At 41.1% G+C, this 16,281-nt stretch overlaps 1 protein-coding gene across 1 annotated transcript in view; it reads left to right on the top strand.

Moving 5' to 3' along the window:
* Positions 1-3,003: 3,003 nt before the first annotated feature.
* The window catches only part of LOC140924747 (uncharacterized), a 32,436-nt gene continuing 19,158 nt past the window's right edge, over positions 3,004-16,281 (top strand). Inside the window, exons 1-5 of the mRNA XM_073374754.1 lie at positions 3,004-3,553; positions 6,457-6,518; positions 8,941-10,918; positions 11,475-11,716; positions 11,995-15,742. Of these exons, the coding sequence (XP_073230855.1) occupies positions 3,464-3,553; positions 6,457-6,518; positions 8,941-10,918; positions 11,475-11,716; positions 11,995-15,742 (6,120 nt within the window). The 5' untranslated portion in view covers positions 3,004-3,463. The remainder of the gene's footprint in view (positions 3,554-6,456; positions 6,519-8,940; positions 10,919-11,474; positions 11,717-11,994; positions 15,743-16,281) is intronic.

Below are 16,281 nucleotides of genomic sequence, written 5' to 3'. Positions count from 1 at the left end.
GTTTTGGTTGCAAATTGTAAATAACGTTTTGGATAACTTCCCTTTCGTTCAGCGAGTAAAGGTATTAGTGGTCTCAAGATCTTTTCTTTCAAGGGATACTCAGACTTCACTATAAATGACAAGCCGGTAAAAAAGTAATAAAATAAATAACATGAATAAAAATGTCTTTTTTCTCCTGAATCGATACACATCCTTCGTTAGTAGCCCTAAAAACGGCGTTTATTTTTTGACAGGAGTATTCTTCATTCTAACTCACGCCCAGGGGATAAACTTTTGAGGTCAATTTATATTTGAACACCTGACTGATGAAGGTATACCCCACCGAGACAGGCGTGGCGGAAGAGAGAGCGGGGGGGGGGGGGGTCTTTAAGAGCGCGATTTCTCATCTCCCCGGCTTTCAAAAACCTGTGGGTGAGCATGGGGATCATCATTGAAATCATCCTGATCATCATCATCCTTCAACTGCCGTCGAGTCCTATGCCGCTCTTTGATTGCTATAGTACACTGAGGGTGAAAGTTCTCTAACGATTTGTGAAGCAAGAGGAAAATTAATTGGGAAGTTGGAAGATAGGAGGGCTTTTGGTTCTGTGCTTTTCTTCCTGAACAGGGATGTATGTCGGCGTGTTCTAAACATGTCTGAATCTGTCCTTAAGTTGGTATTATAACGCGATTGCAAGTAAGAAGGTCATGGGCCGACGCAAGGTAAAATATGAGTGTGTACTTGGTCGGTCATAGTCCTATTAAAATAGATCCTATTTTTCTCTTATACGATGGTCGCACGAACTTAGCTAGCGCATCAATGTGAAACGCGAGAGGGTGGCGTCGGTAACCAACTCAAGTTTTGCAATCGCGCTTTTTTCACTCGCTAGATGTTTCTATCTTTGCACTAGGTTAATGAGTAAGGGTTCCAAATACCACCCCTATACCACAAAGAACACCCCCCCCCCCCCCCCCCCGACTTCGCGCGCCACCAAGAGAAGGTCAAAATGTCAATTTCACCCCGTTGGTTTCTTGTCCTAGAATACGCAACAACGTGTGAGCAGTGTCTTAAATGAAATCAATTTTCTCTTCTCGAAAGACCATTTTAAAATTACACTGCAAGGGCATATTTAATACGCGCTGACGACGGAAGGTAAGCTTAAGTTTTTGTGAGTTTTTGTTTTTACAAATTTTATCCGGTGTTTGTTCACAACTCACAATAAGACGGCACTGTTCACGGGATATATCGAGTTACGATTGCTAAATATTTTTCGCCTTATCGAATGTTTTCGCAATTTTTTGCCATCTAAGCCATCTTACCTTATTATTTGAAGCATACAGACTTCGAAATAAATTTCAAAGCACTGCTCTTCCTCTGATGAGACTGGCCAGTAAGCAAAACAGCTGACAAAATCACTCGTGTCCACGATCGAGAATGGTAAAGCGAACAGTAGTTATTTTACGTAGGTAAATTATTAATAAACTATAACAGGAGGATCTGTTACCGAGGTATGGTTTTCAAACAATCCAGCAACAGAGACGTTATAAATTTCGTAAATTTCGATTGCTTCGGTCGATCTTTCGCGAATCAGGGTTTCGCTGCTATAATTATTTGAATTTGTAGTTGGTTTGAGCGTAAGCAACTTAACGATTATTTACACTCTCAATCGTCTTACCTTTTTTCCTGATTCTGTGTACTTTCCCTTAACTCCCTGTACATCGATCGCATCACTTTTGGCCTGGCGAAAACATTTAAAAGTTGATGAAGACGATAAACAACAGCAGCAGACTGCGATGCTTTGACATGACAGCGGCGACCAAGAAATGCGTTCGACGTCAGTTTTGGCGCGAAACTTGGACTCCCCAGTGGGTACTGCTCGGGTTTTTGCTGAGACTAAGGTGACCCCAAAAATTCGATCAATGTCGCTTTTTTTAAAGAAAAAGACAAGAATCAGCCACAGATCCACTATTCTATAAACCTTGTGACTGAAGCTGTCAACCCCAAACATCTGAATAACCCCGCAAAGTTTTATACTGTTTACCATTAATTTCCGGTTTGTGTTTTTTTATCCAAATTATCCGGCTTTCGAAATTGTTCTACAAAAGTGGAAAAGAGGTAAGGTTCTTAGCGCAAGACAGTCAATAGTGTTTCTCCTAGCATTTTGATGAATTAACTAAATAATTGATTTTGTTAAATTATTATTTCGTTACTTACCGTGAATCCTCTCAAATAAGTCCCCTCGCCTCTAATAAGCCCCCCCCCCTTTTTCAGGGGAAGAAAGATAATAACCCCCTCTTTCCACCCCTAATTATTCTTCAATAATAAATGATAGTCTGTATTAATCAATCACGACCATAAAACTTTGTGTGGACTTATCCTGGATGGTTCATTTACCAACTGGAAGTTCGGATTTGATTCTGATCCTCGGCTACTTGACCTAAAACTTTCTGACTTGAGCTTTTCCACTTTGTATTCTAGTTCTTTATGGAGTACTGATACCATCATCATTTCTAAACTAAATAAGCCCCCCGTCTCTAAGCGCCCGTGCGCCCCCCCCCCACCCCTCAAATGGAGCCTACCCCCGGGGGCTTAATAGAGGATTTACGGTATGTCATATAAATTCTAGAATTGTTCTACAATAAGCAGCTTATCGACTCACCAAATAAGAACGACTAAAGAACGAGAACTTAATAAGAGAAATAGGTGTTTCTTTTTTCACTGTCCCTCAACCCAGTTATTTTAAAAACGACCGGTCCCCATATCTTCCGCTCCCATCCCGAAAGCAGGCGTGACAGTTGTCACATATATGGCAATCGATTTTCTTGACGGCAGTTTAAAATATACGTCTAGGAACTATTCGAATCTATTACGTTGTCTGCTGACACACCATTTGCCGGAAATTATGTTTCTCTTATTCACTTCCTCTTCCGGAACAACCCACTCAACAGACGTGACTAAGTTTGTACACACTTCCGGTAAATTCCCGAATGAAAGCGAGGCTTTTGTCACAGACCGCTGAAAAGGGAATCATATTCTACACAGTTCTGCATCTGGGGTGAGAAAACGCATTGTTGATCACATAGGGTGTAAATATTCTTGTTTTGTTCCAAGCTGTAGGGAATGTCAACATATTTCTAATTGCGAAACGATCATAAAGGAATTCCTTCCTACGTCCGTGTATCCTGGAAAACCCACGTTTTTGCTTCCGGAGCATTACGCATCGATTCCTCCATCTTTGTCACACTACGTGTGAGGCTGATAAACTGGCACGTTTGCTCATTTAAAAACGCGTGTATGGTTGATGAATTTTGGGTGGAAATCTGAACCCCTATCCTTTTAGATGATATGACCATAACAATCGCTTTTTGACCGTTTTGGCTGGAGGTTACGAGATAAAGTTCAACTGACGTTTGCGAGAACGACAGTCTGCTGCAGTCAGTGACCGACATGACGCCAGAGTTTTGAGGGTCGACGTGATATTTGATGAGATTGGAAATGCCCGTTGATTCATTCGATTGTACAAACAGTGAATACTTCTGTGAATTATGCAGCCTGGATTTTACAACCCAAAATGTGAGTGCATTTGTATAGCCTTACAAAGCTGTATTATGCGTTTGTTTGACAGTTAGGTTGTAAATTATGCGTTGTTCCTTCGCTTTTTCATTATCACCTGGTATCAACCCTAAATTATAAGCTCATACAGTTAATTTTCCAAGTAAAATTTCTATTTATCTGTGTTTTTTTTGTAAAGTGTCCGTTACGTGTATAACATCGTTCAATTTAAGTAAATCATTTCGATACATTTCTTCTTTTACATGTAGCTTGTCTCTATACAGTGTAACAGTTACAAAGTGTTTTGTTGATAATTAACATATGAGTCTTTTCCACAGTCTGTAGTGCTAATTTAGAATGAATGACGTATTGAATCTCATATGCTTGTGGTACAAGATAGTTTTGATAAAGGTCTTTTTTTTAGCTGTATTGAGAATGATTGAAGAATTTGAAAGAATATTTGACATATGTGACAGCCCAGGATTAGTACAGATGCTTCGAATTACAGTCAAACCTCTATTAAGAGTTTTGCTGGGAATCGGCTAAGATTTCAAAACTGATCTTCAGAAATAATCGGATTGACCCACCCAATCGATTATCAACTGTACATGTAATTGGTGAACTCTCTTTACAAGAATTCCATCATGGATGTCTGCTGTATGGTGTTTACGGACACAAACAAGAATGTACAAAATGTATCAGAAAAGGGATATCAGTGGATTTTTCAAATATTTTCAGCACTGTGAATTTTCTTTTTTTTTGTCTACACATGGTTTGGTGGCAATAGGAGTAACTGACCTAAGAGAAAAGTGAGATCACCATGCTTGGTTTTGAATCAAGGTCAAAACTGTGCTCTTTGAAAGAAAAAATTGAAGGGATCTCAGTGCTCTGAACCTGTCAAATCCATGGTGCCCAGCATACGATTTCCATGAGAAGACTAAGATTTTTGAGGCACCACGGTTCACTGGGCACTGCTAGAGCACAGCCTTGACTGTAAATTAATTTTTGTATTCAGGCAGTAAAAATTTGCTACAAGAACATTTTTGCAGATTATCAGTTTACAATGTTAGGTGTAAAAATATTCCTTTAAAGAAATCACTTTTCAAGATTCCTGCATCTGTTTTTGAATTAATAAGTTGGTTGGCATAATCATGTTAAAAGGAATGATAATTATGCCATGTGAATTTTTTCAACCATTATGTTGTGAGTGATTAGTAAGCCTGTGTACACATGCAAATTACATGTGCTAGTTACTTTGTCTTGTGATAGTAAGGGCACATGGTTTGCTCTCTTTCATAGTCATCGGATGAAAGGGTCAAGGTATTAAGACGAATTGAAAACTTCTAACTATCCTCCTTTGAGGTCATTTGAGCACTACAAAATATTTCATATGATTTTGCGGTGATTTCGACCCACTACACCCAAGGTTCTCAATAAGAGCCGGCGGCATTTCGGCCACTTCACATGAACTTGCCGCCTACTTTTCTTTGGAAATTACCCCTAAGTAAGCCAACATTTAATGATATCCGTGTTCTGTTCAAACACTCTAATTTTTAATCCAGAATGCTGGAAGCCCAAGTTTCCAAATTTTTTCCTGAGGGCATGCCCCTGGAGCCCCCTAGTAACTTCGGCTTTTGGTGCTAGCAATTCGCACCAGGTGCAAGTTTTTTCCTTTCCCACCCACTCCAAAGCTTTTGCCACCTCAACGTGCAAAGAAAGTAGTGTCCGATAGCCTGGGGCTAGTGGATTTTGCTATCGGGCTAGTGAATTCTGTTTTTAACTTGCCCGACGGACAAGTGATCTTCTTTTAGGAATTCGAATGACAGAAAAACTGTGAGATCACTTCTGCTTCAAAAAGCTTTTGGGGCTAGTTGAAATGACGCTTGGGCTAGTAAATGTTAGCTTTAGCTTGCCCGAATGGCAAGCTGTAAAAATGATTTTCTTTGCACCCTGCACCTACTTAAAACCTTATTGAAAACCCTATACACCAGAACAGCAGAACCAACCTGTTTCAAGTTTTGTGTTTATATTGAAAATAAGGCCTTGCTAGAGAACCATTAAACACATGATGACCCTTTGTTTCTCCACATTCACTGTTTGGACAAGTTAAATAAAGGAGTTTTCCATGTTGAGACTTGAAACATGCCAAAGAGCTGGAGTAGACATCTACATTTCTTGCTTCTCACACTGTTGGAGTGATTTCTATGAAATATTGTTGATCTCAGCAAGTCTTTGGCACAGTCATCTGTAACTTTGACTGACATTAGCACACTGTCCTGATTTATTACCACCTTAAAATTTCCCTTACAGTGTATTTGTATTTCAGAATCACCTTGTCTCTAAAATCTCTTAAAAAGTTCAAAAACGGCATTATCTCTCAATTCCATGGTAGCTGACACCATCTCGGCAAAATGATGCGCATAAGAGTTGGGCACTGCAAAACAGAGGAATGACCTTACCTTTGTTCAGTGTTTTTTGTTTGTTTGTTTGTTTGTTATTTTATATGCCGGTGGCATTATCAAGTTTCCCATTTTATCTCAAGTTGGAGTTTGAAGCTCGTCTCACTACCTGTAAAATTTGTGATATTCAAGTTTTTCTACCCACGTACTATTAAAGTTTGATACCGACAGTGTAATAGCCAAGTTTGATACTTGGAAGTCGGTAACAAAAGCACACTTTGACATCATTCAATGAACTTACAACCAGTGGACACTGATGTATAATTTGATGGCTTAAACTCTCTGTGAAAGGAATATGCATGTACATTTTACTAGAGATCATAGTGAGTACAGATTAAAGTGAACACTGTTCATGTTAGCCTGTTTTTAGTGAGGGGATGGGGTGGCTTTAGACAGGCCATTACATGTATGACTGTGTACCATAAACATAGAATAATAATTGTTTCTGGATAATTTTCATTGCAGGAATTGGAAGAGCATACATGGTCTATGCTTCACAATACAAATTTGAACAGAAAGCAAGGAAGGTGTGAAAAAGATTTATGTACTGTTGCTGTAAAAGTACAACTTTAAGTTATTCTTTGAACAGCACTGTTTCTTTTGACTACAGTGTAACACATTTGGGCAGGAAGAGGTTTCATGGAGAAATAAATAGAGAAATGGGCTTAATTTATCAAAAAAGTGTTGTAGCAAAGTAAGATGAAGAATCAGTATGGTACAGTTATTTCTAGATTACATGTATGTGAAGATAATGACTGTATGATATGGAGATTAGAGAATTATGATCAGTGCACATGAAGTGTCAATCATTTGAGAGCAATAATATTATTTTAGTGGTCTTTCGATTTTATTCTAGGCTGATTGCAAAAGCTAGTAAATGTAGCAGTTGACAGGAAAGGGAGTTAATAACTTCCTTTTTTTAAAAGCAGGTGTTGGGAAAAGGGTGGGGGGAGCTTGATAGAATGTAGTACATATTCCATGCATACATGTAGTTAACTGCCTAAGTAAATGCACTAATATAAAGGGGCAGAGCGAAGTGTTTGCTTTATGTGAAAAATTGTGCACCTCTCACAGCTAAAAAACTTAAATGCCAGCTTGTCCTTTGGGCACGCAGCTCTCACATTATGCCTAGCCAGGGCCACTTCTTGTTCGTTTTGTTAGAGGATGACTTGCCTGTTGCCGATTGGGTAAGAAGCTTTAAGACAGAATTCAGTAAGAAACTGAATAATTTAAATTTTCAGCGGACAAAAGCCTCATACCAGAATATTTGAAGCCCTGGCTATCACATTGTTTTTTACACTTTTCAAGAGCTATCTGTAATAACACTATGAAAGACAATTTCTTACGGCAGCCCAAGAAAATAAATTTCAAATTTCAAATTTCAAAGGAGTTGAGAAAACACAGGTAAAATCATCATGTGTAAGATTTCTTTTGTGAAATTTCAGGCTTTTGAAGTTTGTTTTCTTGGGCTCGAAGAAGAGCCTTTTCTTCAAAGTTATTTCATAGAGTGTATTACTTTTACAGCCCTTGAAATATGTGAAACCGAATGCAATATGCTTGAAATTATTATTCTGGTACAAGGTTTTTCTCCCCGGAATAGACAATCCCCACCTCTGGGACCAAAAGTACTGTTTTTAATAGAGAGGTGTGAGTATTATAGGGTCTTCTGTAGGAGAGGTTCATCGGTACATGTGAGTCAGTGCCAAATAAAATTCATCAGATTAGTAGTGTAGAAGATTCTGGGGAACTACCCAAAAACCCTTCCCCTAAGCCAGCGTTTTGCCCTAACTAAGAGGTGTCAGTGGGTATTGACCCATTATCTTGTAATGATCCAATTCATCACTTACTAGACATTGATTTTTTAACTGTTTTACTCCCAAGATCTTGTTAGAAATTCTCCTTCTGGCTTTGATTCATAACCTTGAAGTTTAGTTAAGCAGGGTGCAAAGAAAATCAGTTTTACAGCTTGCCATTCGGGCAAGCTGATGCTAACATTTACTAGCCCAGAGGTCATTTCAACTAGCCGCAAAAGCTTTTTGAAGAGCAGAATTGATCTCACAGTTCTTCTGTTATTCGAATTCCTCAAAAAAAATCACTTGCCTGTCGGGCAAGTTAAAAACAGAATTCACTAGCCCGATAGCAAAATCCACTAGCCACGGGCTATCAGACACTACTTTCTTTGCACGCTGAGTTAAGACAATTTTTGGGTTACCTGGTATATGAAATTATGATATAATGTGCACTTTGATTGGTTAAAAAAAAGTGTGATTTATGAGAGTATAAAACATGGACCTAAAGCTGTCATGCCATCTTCTAATCGTTTGTTTTGAAAATTAGAAAGTAATGAATGGGGAATTTAATGGATTATTTTTCATAGAACCAGTAAAGAATCCAGGTTCACTGTGCTCTGTTCTGTTGTAAACACTTACATTGTAGGAAGTGGTTAGAGCACCCACGAAGAAGGGAGAAACCAGGGAGAATATCTGTGTTTCCCCTAACACTTTTTTATGCTCTAGCCGCTTCCTCGACGCTTTACAACAGAACGGAGCACAGTGAAGGATTCTTATTTGTTAAATAACATTTTTCCAGCTGATACATTTACCTATTGTCATCACCTGTTTGCCAGACAATGTTGGAGATGTTACATTCCAGTCACTTCTGGGCATTTAAGAGTTAACCTTGCTAATTGCAGACAAAAAAGTGGAAGAATAAGGTTATCAATAATAGTTAACCTTTGTAGTCCCAGTGTCAGTTGTCAAATGAAGTCAGCCTAACAAAAAAACCTCACCAACATGATGTAGGCAACCTTTTTAGGTTAGCCAACATGTCAGGCAAATGCAAAGACCTTTTCCTTGATTTAGCAAACCACCCAAGGCATATTAAATTAACAGATTCTTATGTGCAAAGGAGCATTTCTCTGACTTCACTTACCTTTTTTTTACATTTTAGAGATTGTGTTCACCGCTGCAGCTTGTGTAGGCAGGAATTTGTTGGATTATTAGAATTCACTGGTCATTTGCATGGTGACAGCCATCAAGAGAAGCTTCACAACTGGCGAAGGGATCAGCAGCGGGAGTGGAGTCCAGAAAAGCAGCAGCTAGATAGCCCGGGTCAAAGACAGGGAAACAGGCCAATTGCTGACTGGAGTACAGACGATTTTTCTGATTTTGTAGAGTATTTTAGTGACCACGGTGGGGAGGCACATATGAACAACAACAGGCACAGGGGTAGGGGTAGGGGTCCACCCATTCCCAGGCTGATGGATGGTGCGCCTCAGTCTGACTACCGCTACCATGATAGGAGAAGGGACAGAAGAGAGCACTATCAAGAAGGGGGATATCCACCATGGAATGATGGTGGCAGAGACCAGATGAGAGAATTTAGAGACAGTCCACCGCCACAGGGTCCTGAATATCCAGGAATGGATTACCCGGATCAGGAGTATGACAGATATCATTGGAGAAGGAACACTGATGAACGATATAATGACAGGTATTATGACCACTCCGGGTACATGTATCCCGACGATGGATGGAGACCCCCTCATGACACAAATCAACAGTTTAGATCGAGACGTGATAGTCAACCTCGTCGCTATGGCGACGGAGATTTAAGGCGTAACAGCAACTCGCCACACAATAGTTCAAGGCAAAAGCTAAGTTCTGTTGTCTCTTCTAAAAAACAGAGTGATAAAAGTCCTAGCTCTAGAAACAAAGACACTGAAGGATCAGCTGAGAGCAGGAAGAAACAGTCACCGCGTGATAAGGAAGCCCTGGGTAAAAGCTCCCCAGGTGCAACAAGTAGAAAAGCGTCAAAGGATAGGACATCGTCTCCGAAGGCGAATTCTTCCTCAGGGAGTCCAAGTGGAAAAAATACAAGGAAAGGAACTCCTCGGAAGCTAGCGAGACCTGTGGAAGAAAATGTCGAGAAAGACAATGATCGTAAGAGTAAAAGCCCCACAACGGAAGAAGACTCTGAGGCAGTTACGAGAAAAGTGCAAGTTGATCGTAATAATAAAATGGAGATCACAGTTATGGCAAAAGAAAAAGTTGTGGCGGAACATCCAAAAGAGCCTACACTTTCGTCTGTTGTCAAAGCAACGAAGGATTTGCCAACTGAGGAATCAAGTAAATCAAAAAGTAAAGAGAATACAGCGATTAACCCATCGTTATCATCACGTGCAAATGCCCAAGGAGGGGACTCCTCATCAGCCAGAAATGATGTCTATTCTTCAGCTACCATCAAGGATTCCTCCGTAACAATTAAAGAGGAAATTCTTTCCTCAAGCAAAGAAGATAAAACAAACTGTCATACAACGGATAAAAGAGACTCTTTATCGACACTCAACCCGTCGCTATCATCTAAAGGAAGTTCTCCTCCGAACCTTGACAGAAGACAAGTATCTGTAATAGGAAAAGATAAAGTTGAAACTGTCACGGACAAAAATCAATCAGCAACCTCGTTGCTCGAAAAATTTCCAAAAGAAAAACCTGCCCCTTTTCTGGGTAAAAAGAACAATCCTTCTGATCAATCAACTGAGAAAGCCAATAGTGAAGAAAACAAAGACACACAAAGTCGTGAACTTGGAGCGGATTCTCCATCATCATTTACAATGAGGAGTGAATCAGCATTAAATTCCAAAAGTTCAAACGGGCCATCATTCACGATAGAAAAATTGTCAACTGTATCTTCGACCAGAGAAAAACAAAGTTCTCTTGGTTTTGCTCAAAATTCAAGTTCCTTGATGTCAGGGAGTGAAAGAAATAAAACATTCGGTGTCAATGTTTCAAGTCAAAGCGATCAGAAAGGTGATATTTCAGCATCCTCTGCAAGCACAATCTCAACCATAAGTTCGCTACCTTGGGAGAAACGGGAGGAAAAACTCAGGTCTTTACTCGGAATAAAGAAAGAGCCAAAGGATACGGAGGTAACTGGAAGGATTTTAATTCCTTAGGGAGGCCTGCCTACTATGCAATAACGTAGGCAAACTGGTTTTCCAGTGGAACTATTGTTGTCGTCGTTGTTTTGTTTGTTTGTTTGTTTGTTTATGCCTTTTCCTAACATTTTGGCCTTTTTGTCTTCGCCTGGCCCTTTTAGCTCTGCATGTGACTTTTCACCTTTGTCCCTTGGTTTGTACCCTCTACGCTACGTTTTACCTATTTCGTTATAAAATGTATTTTCTCATTCTGAGTAATGACTTAGTAACAGAAAACAAAGATACCGTATTTTCTCGATGCTGCACAGCAAAATGTACGGTACCATAAAACTGTAAATTTGGGTAATGTACGTGCGGTTGTCATCCTCAGAGATCCTGGCGCAGAACGGAGGGAAGAATTGTCCCGCCCTGACAAGCTGCCCCCGGGTCTCCGAGGATCGGTACTAATAAATAAACCTGCGTATTGCGTGAAAAAGTCCTGGTTCTTGCGTGGAAATCAACTCCTTACTCTACACATACACTGTACTGTAATGTTTTCTCCTTTCAGAACCAAGAAGACTCCATCTCACGTTCATTGGCCAAACCTAACACAGTGACAACAGAGAGCGAGAAGATAGCTTCTGTTCCCAGCCAAAGCCTGTCGTCACCAAAGTCATCCTTTGGCAGTGGGTCTGTTAAAGGATCTTCCTCGCGACACATTCCAGGGTTTTCCCAGTTGTCATTGTCACGTCCGCAGTGTAGTTTTGTTCATATTGACGGAGTGCAGTGTGGTGCAACCACTTGGAATAAGTAAGTGAATAAGAAATGCATACATTCACTGATAAAATGACTAAGGAGTTGAGCTCAGGAAGCAGACAGTTTGGATATTGGCCAAGTTCTCTTTCTTTTTGGTGTCAAGATTGTTCCATCTTGCCCTCTCGGCTTGCAAACCACAACACAGGATTCGCTCCATCTTGCCCGCTCTCAGAAGATGTTGTATAGTAATTAGCCTTTTTATTTATTTATTTATTTTGATTATTTTATCTATTTATCTTGCAGAGATAATTTCCTTTTTCCTGTTCCCACAGGTACTGTTCTTATCATCAGCGAGTATTCAAAGGCGATGAAAACAGCACCCAGGAGCAGAGCGTCAACTCAGCCGTGAGGAATGCGTCGAGAGACGAAACTCACGATCGCGAATCATCTACGAGATCCCTGATAAATATTTCTGGAGGGACACAAATATTCAAACCGATCGCATCCTCTAACAATCCTAATGAGCTTTTCGGTTTTGCCTCAGGTCCGGAAGAAAAGATTGGTCGAAGTTCCTCCCATTTGGACGAATCAAAGAACATACAAGAAGCGAAAGAACCTGAAAAAACTAGTCAGGGTGTTACAAAAACTGGTCGTGAGGTCGATCTCAACTCCATTTTGTACACAGCAGCGGGGACTACTGGCGATGCCCCCTCGGGAAAGATTGATCTTAGCACCACTGGAGGTTCAAGAAATTTGCTTCTACGGGGATCTTCGTCGGCTATTAATAGCGATCGCAGCGTTGGTGCAAGTACTGTTGCCAAGCCTGGTGCAAATGTTGGTGGTAACATTGATTTAAGTGACACAGTACCAAGACCAAGAAGACTGTTGGGCTATCACGATACAACCATGGAAAGCGACATTGACAGACCTGGAATTGATTTAAGTGACACTGTGCCAAACCTTGAGGGATTTCTAGCTTTGCATAGCTCTTCAACTGTGGATGCTAAGGGTGGCTCGCATATTGACTCTAGAACGGGGAGATCTCGGACGTATCAAGAAGGGAGGGTCGCTCAAAGAGGGCAAAATACCGACCTGAGTTCAACGATACCAAATCGCGAAGATAGTAGTCCAAGTATCGATCTAAATGAGACTATACCCCAACCTATCAGATCTCGAACGCCACATTTTGAACTCAAGGAAGCACACCTGCCAAACGCAAACCGCCAGCCTACAACTAGCTCCTTGACTTCAGGTGTAAATAGCGGTGTCATTTATCCACTGAAACATTCGGTGAAAGTTGAACCTGAAGAACAAAGATCACAAGCCTCGGAAACTCAAAACACAGGAATGATTGATTTGAGCTTTAGCACTAAACTTTTGGGTTTGCCGCATTCCGTTGTTGCACCTTTCAACTCTGGCAATCTCCCACCACAAAAACCGTCGAGAGAATCGACCCAATCACCGTCTGAATTTTCCACCAAGTCGTCCGTTCTTTCCTCTCCGCGAAGCTATGCGCCCTCTTCTCCTCAGAGCCCAATGTTTACTCGGAGAGTTTCTTCGACAACGCCTTTACCTACGGATCAATCTGCTACTCATGGATCTACCATTTCGCTACCCAGTCTATCGCTTGATCTGTCGCGGTTTAACCTTCCTCCTGCCGTTCGGAAAGCTTTGGCAGAACGTTACAGTGGAAAAAAGGCGACCAGTACTGCTGGCGATAACCCAGTTGAGTCTAACGACGGTCGCAGATCACAGCCACTCTTCTCAGAGCATAGGACTGAAAGCTCATTTGAGCTCGGAAAAAAAGCGTCTCCTTTGCCAGCGAGGCTGCGATCTCGCGGTCAACGAAGTATCAGTTTAGATTCTCCCATGGTAAGAAGAGATTTCTTGCACACCGGCGAGTTGCCAAGGTCAAAGTTGCTTGAGACGGGAAGTACGTTTGATGCAAACCAGTTTTTTAGTAGGCGATTCAACAACGAGGGTCTTCAACAAGCTATTCCACGCGCTTCGGACATCTTTGGTGAGAGCTCAATTACGACGTCAAATAATGTGCCAGTTCAGTCTTCTACCACATTACTCCCTTTTAATGTACACTCCAGGGATGCCCCCTCTCACACTAGACCACCCGCTCAAGAGTCCACAAATTTTCTTCAAAGACGAGGGCTTATCGATTTAAGCTCAACATCCTATCTTAAAGGAATGCCAGTTCCCTCAGTTGACCATGGAAGAATAGCCGATGGTTCTCAACTAACTTCGGACAATTCACGATCGCCTGTGAGACCATCTGTTCTTCAGGGCCGAGGCTTGATCGATTTGAATACTAGTATGGAGTATGGCGCACGGGTATCTGCTACGGAAAGCTCCGACACACCTCCTGTGATAAAACGTAAACGTATAAACTCCTGGGAAGACTCGGAGAGTGTTTCGAGTGAGAGCGCTGAAAAGGAAGTTAAAAGGTCTAAGCAGGAGGAGAAAGACAATGAAAATGACAAGCCTGTTACATACCAGTCCGGGTTGAATGTTCAGGAGTTGCTATCAATCGAACGCGAGGAACAAAATCAGTTACAAAATCTTCACGCTGTGCAGTCCAGGTTGAAATCCGTCCGCTCGCAAATTCAGAAACTGTGTACCGAGCTGGACTCGCTAAGTAGCGAAGAACAATGGATTACACTTAGAATGGGGGAACTGCGGAATTCTCGACTCAGTATTCTTGAAAGTGCTTGCTACCAGAGACAAGTTCCTTTGCAGGCGAACACTGAAACGTTGAGTAGAGAAACAAGTACAGCTGCAACGCAAGTTGCAAAGGACGACAGCAAATCAACGTCGTTTGAGTCAGATACGTATGTCGATAATTCTAGGACAGTTGGAAGTGATCACGGGAAGAGTCAAGTAATTGGCTCTTCCCAGGATGTTAATATTAATGCTGCGAAAAGTCCATCGAATGATTGTCGCGAGGTCGGTATGAACTCAGAGTTTGAGATTACCCAGGCGGAGCTCGAAACTGACTCTTCTGCATTTTCAGTTACAGAGACTTCACAGAATACCATCGGCTGTACTCAATCCCCACAATCAGTGGCACATTCTTCTGTTATAACAACCACAAGTTCTGTTACCACAGAAGAAACACGGCACGGCAGGCAGACGAGTGAGAAAGTTTTAGAAAGGCTGTTCTTAGCATCTAAACGGGTAGCAAAGGAAACCAGCTCGACTAGCGAGGTGGATTCGAAACGAGCTGGTATTTCTAAACAGACTTATACAGCCTCGAGTGATGGTGATGCTGCTACTGAACATAGTAGTTTAGGTGCAGCTGATGCTCATAGTAGTTTTGGTGCAGCTGATACACAGTTAATAGTTGAAAATCCAGTGTTAGTGAACCAATCTGACCAAAGCCGCGCGGAAGGAGAGGCCCATAGCAAGGTCGTTAGTGTGCAACCAAATGAACAAACGAAAAGTGATCTCGTCAAAAAGGTCCAATATCTTCATCCACAGGAAAAATCGCTCTTCAGGAAAAAGAGCTTTTCTGATATCAACGTTTCTAAGACAATTGAGGCGAGTAGGAAGAAGATTCAGTCGGTTAGAGAAAATATGAATAGGTGGAAACAACAGGAAGACAGCATTGATACACAGGTTTCAAGCAAGGGGAAAAGTTCAAAACAACGCGATACGCTTTCTTCGTCTTCTAGCGCAAATTCTTCGGAGATACCTTCCAAGGACAAACAAAAACCTTCTCCTCTTAAAATCACAATTCAAGATAAGCCTTCGCCTAGAAAGACTAGCAAAGACCTGAAAAAATCCAGCCTTTTTCAATCCGGAAAGAAAGACTTTAAAGGGACACGAAAAAGTAAAGCGGAGAAGTTGCAGTTAAGAGATAAAAGACACAACCAAAAAGACGCCATCCCGTCGAAGAGACGAAGAATCGACGATAGTTCGAGTAACGATACCCAGAATAGCGTCCCACCGGCGGAGAAAGCTTTATTCAATCGAAGAAGTGAAGTTGTTAGTGCTGCTGCTCATACAACCACAGCCGATTTAGGGCCATCTGGAACTGAGGAAAAAGATGAGGTCCCCACGCGAGATGTGGTATGTCTAAACTTTCCTTCCTGACTTGATAATAAACAATTATTAGAATCGGTTTTTGTGATATCCGGAATAATCAAGGTCGAGGTAAGTGTTATCGGCTGAGGCTGATAACACTAACCGAGACCTTGATTATTCCGGATATCACAAAAACCGAATCTAATAATTGTTTTATTATACTTTATCTTCAAGTTATTTCTCAATTGTCCGCGAACTTGACATTGCTGTCCGTGCACTTAACATTGCTCTTGGAAATCATAGATTAGTGAATAATCTGTAGGTTGCGCTGTTTCCCAGAATTAACTGTAGGCTTTTAGCCAATGAGAAGACAGATGGTGACTACAATGTATAATAATAGTTCTAATACCGCGTAAAAGTACAACCCAGCATTGTTGTGTTTGACCTTTATGTAGTCCCTCTAAAAGATCCCAAGACGCTTTGTGGTCGCATATCGTACCCAGTTTTTCACTCGTTTAAACATGGCAAATTCAGTACTTCAGCTTTCATTAAGATGCTCACATGTAGCCCATCTACAGTCTTAT

The sequence above is a fragment of the Porites lutea genome, chromosome 14 (genome assembly GCF_958299795.1).
Source record: "Porites lutea chromosome 14, jaPorLute2.1, whole genome shotgun sequence".
Taxonomy (NCBI): Eukaryota; Metazoa; Cnidaria; class Anthozoa; order Scleractinia; family Poritidae; genus Porites; species Porites lutea.
The sequence above is the reverse complement of the archived record's forward strand: the minus strand, read 5'-3'. Positions and strand labels throughout refer to the sequence as shown.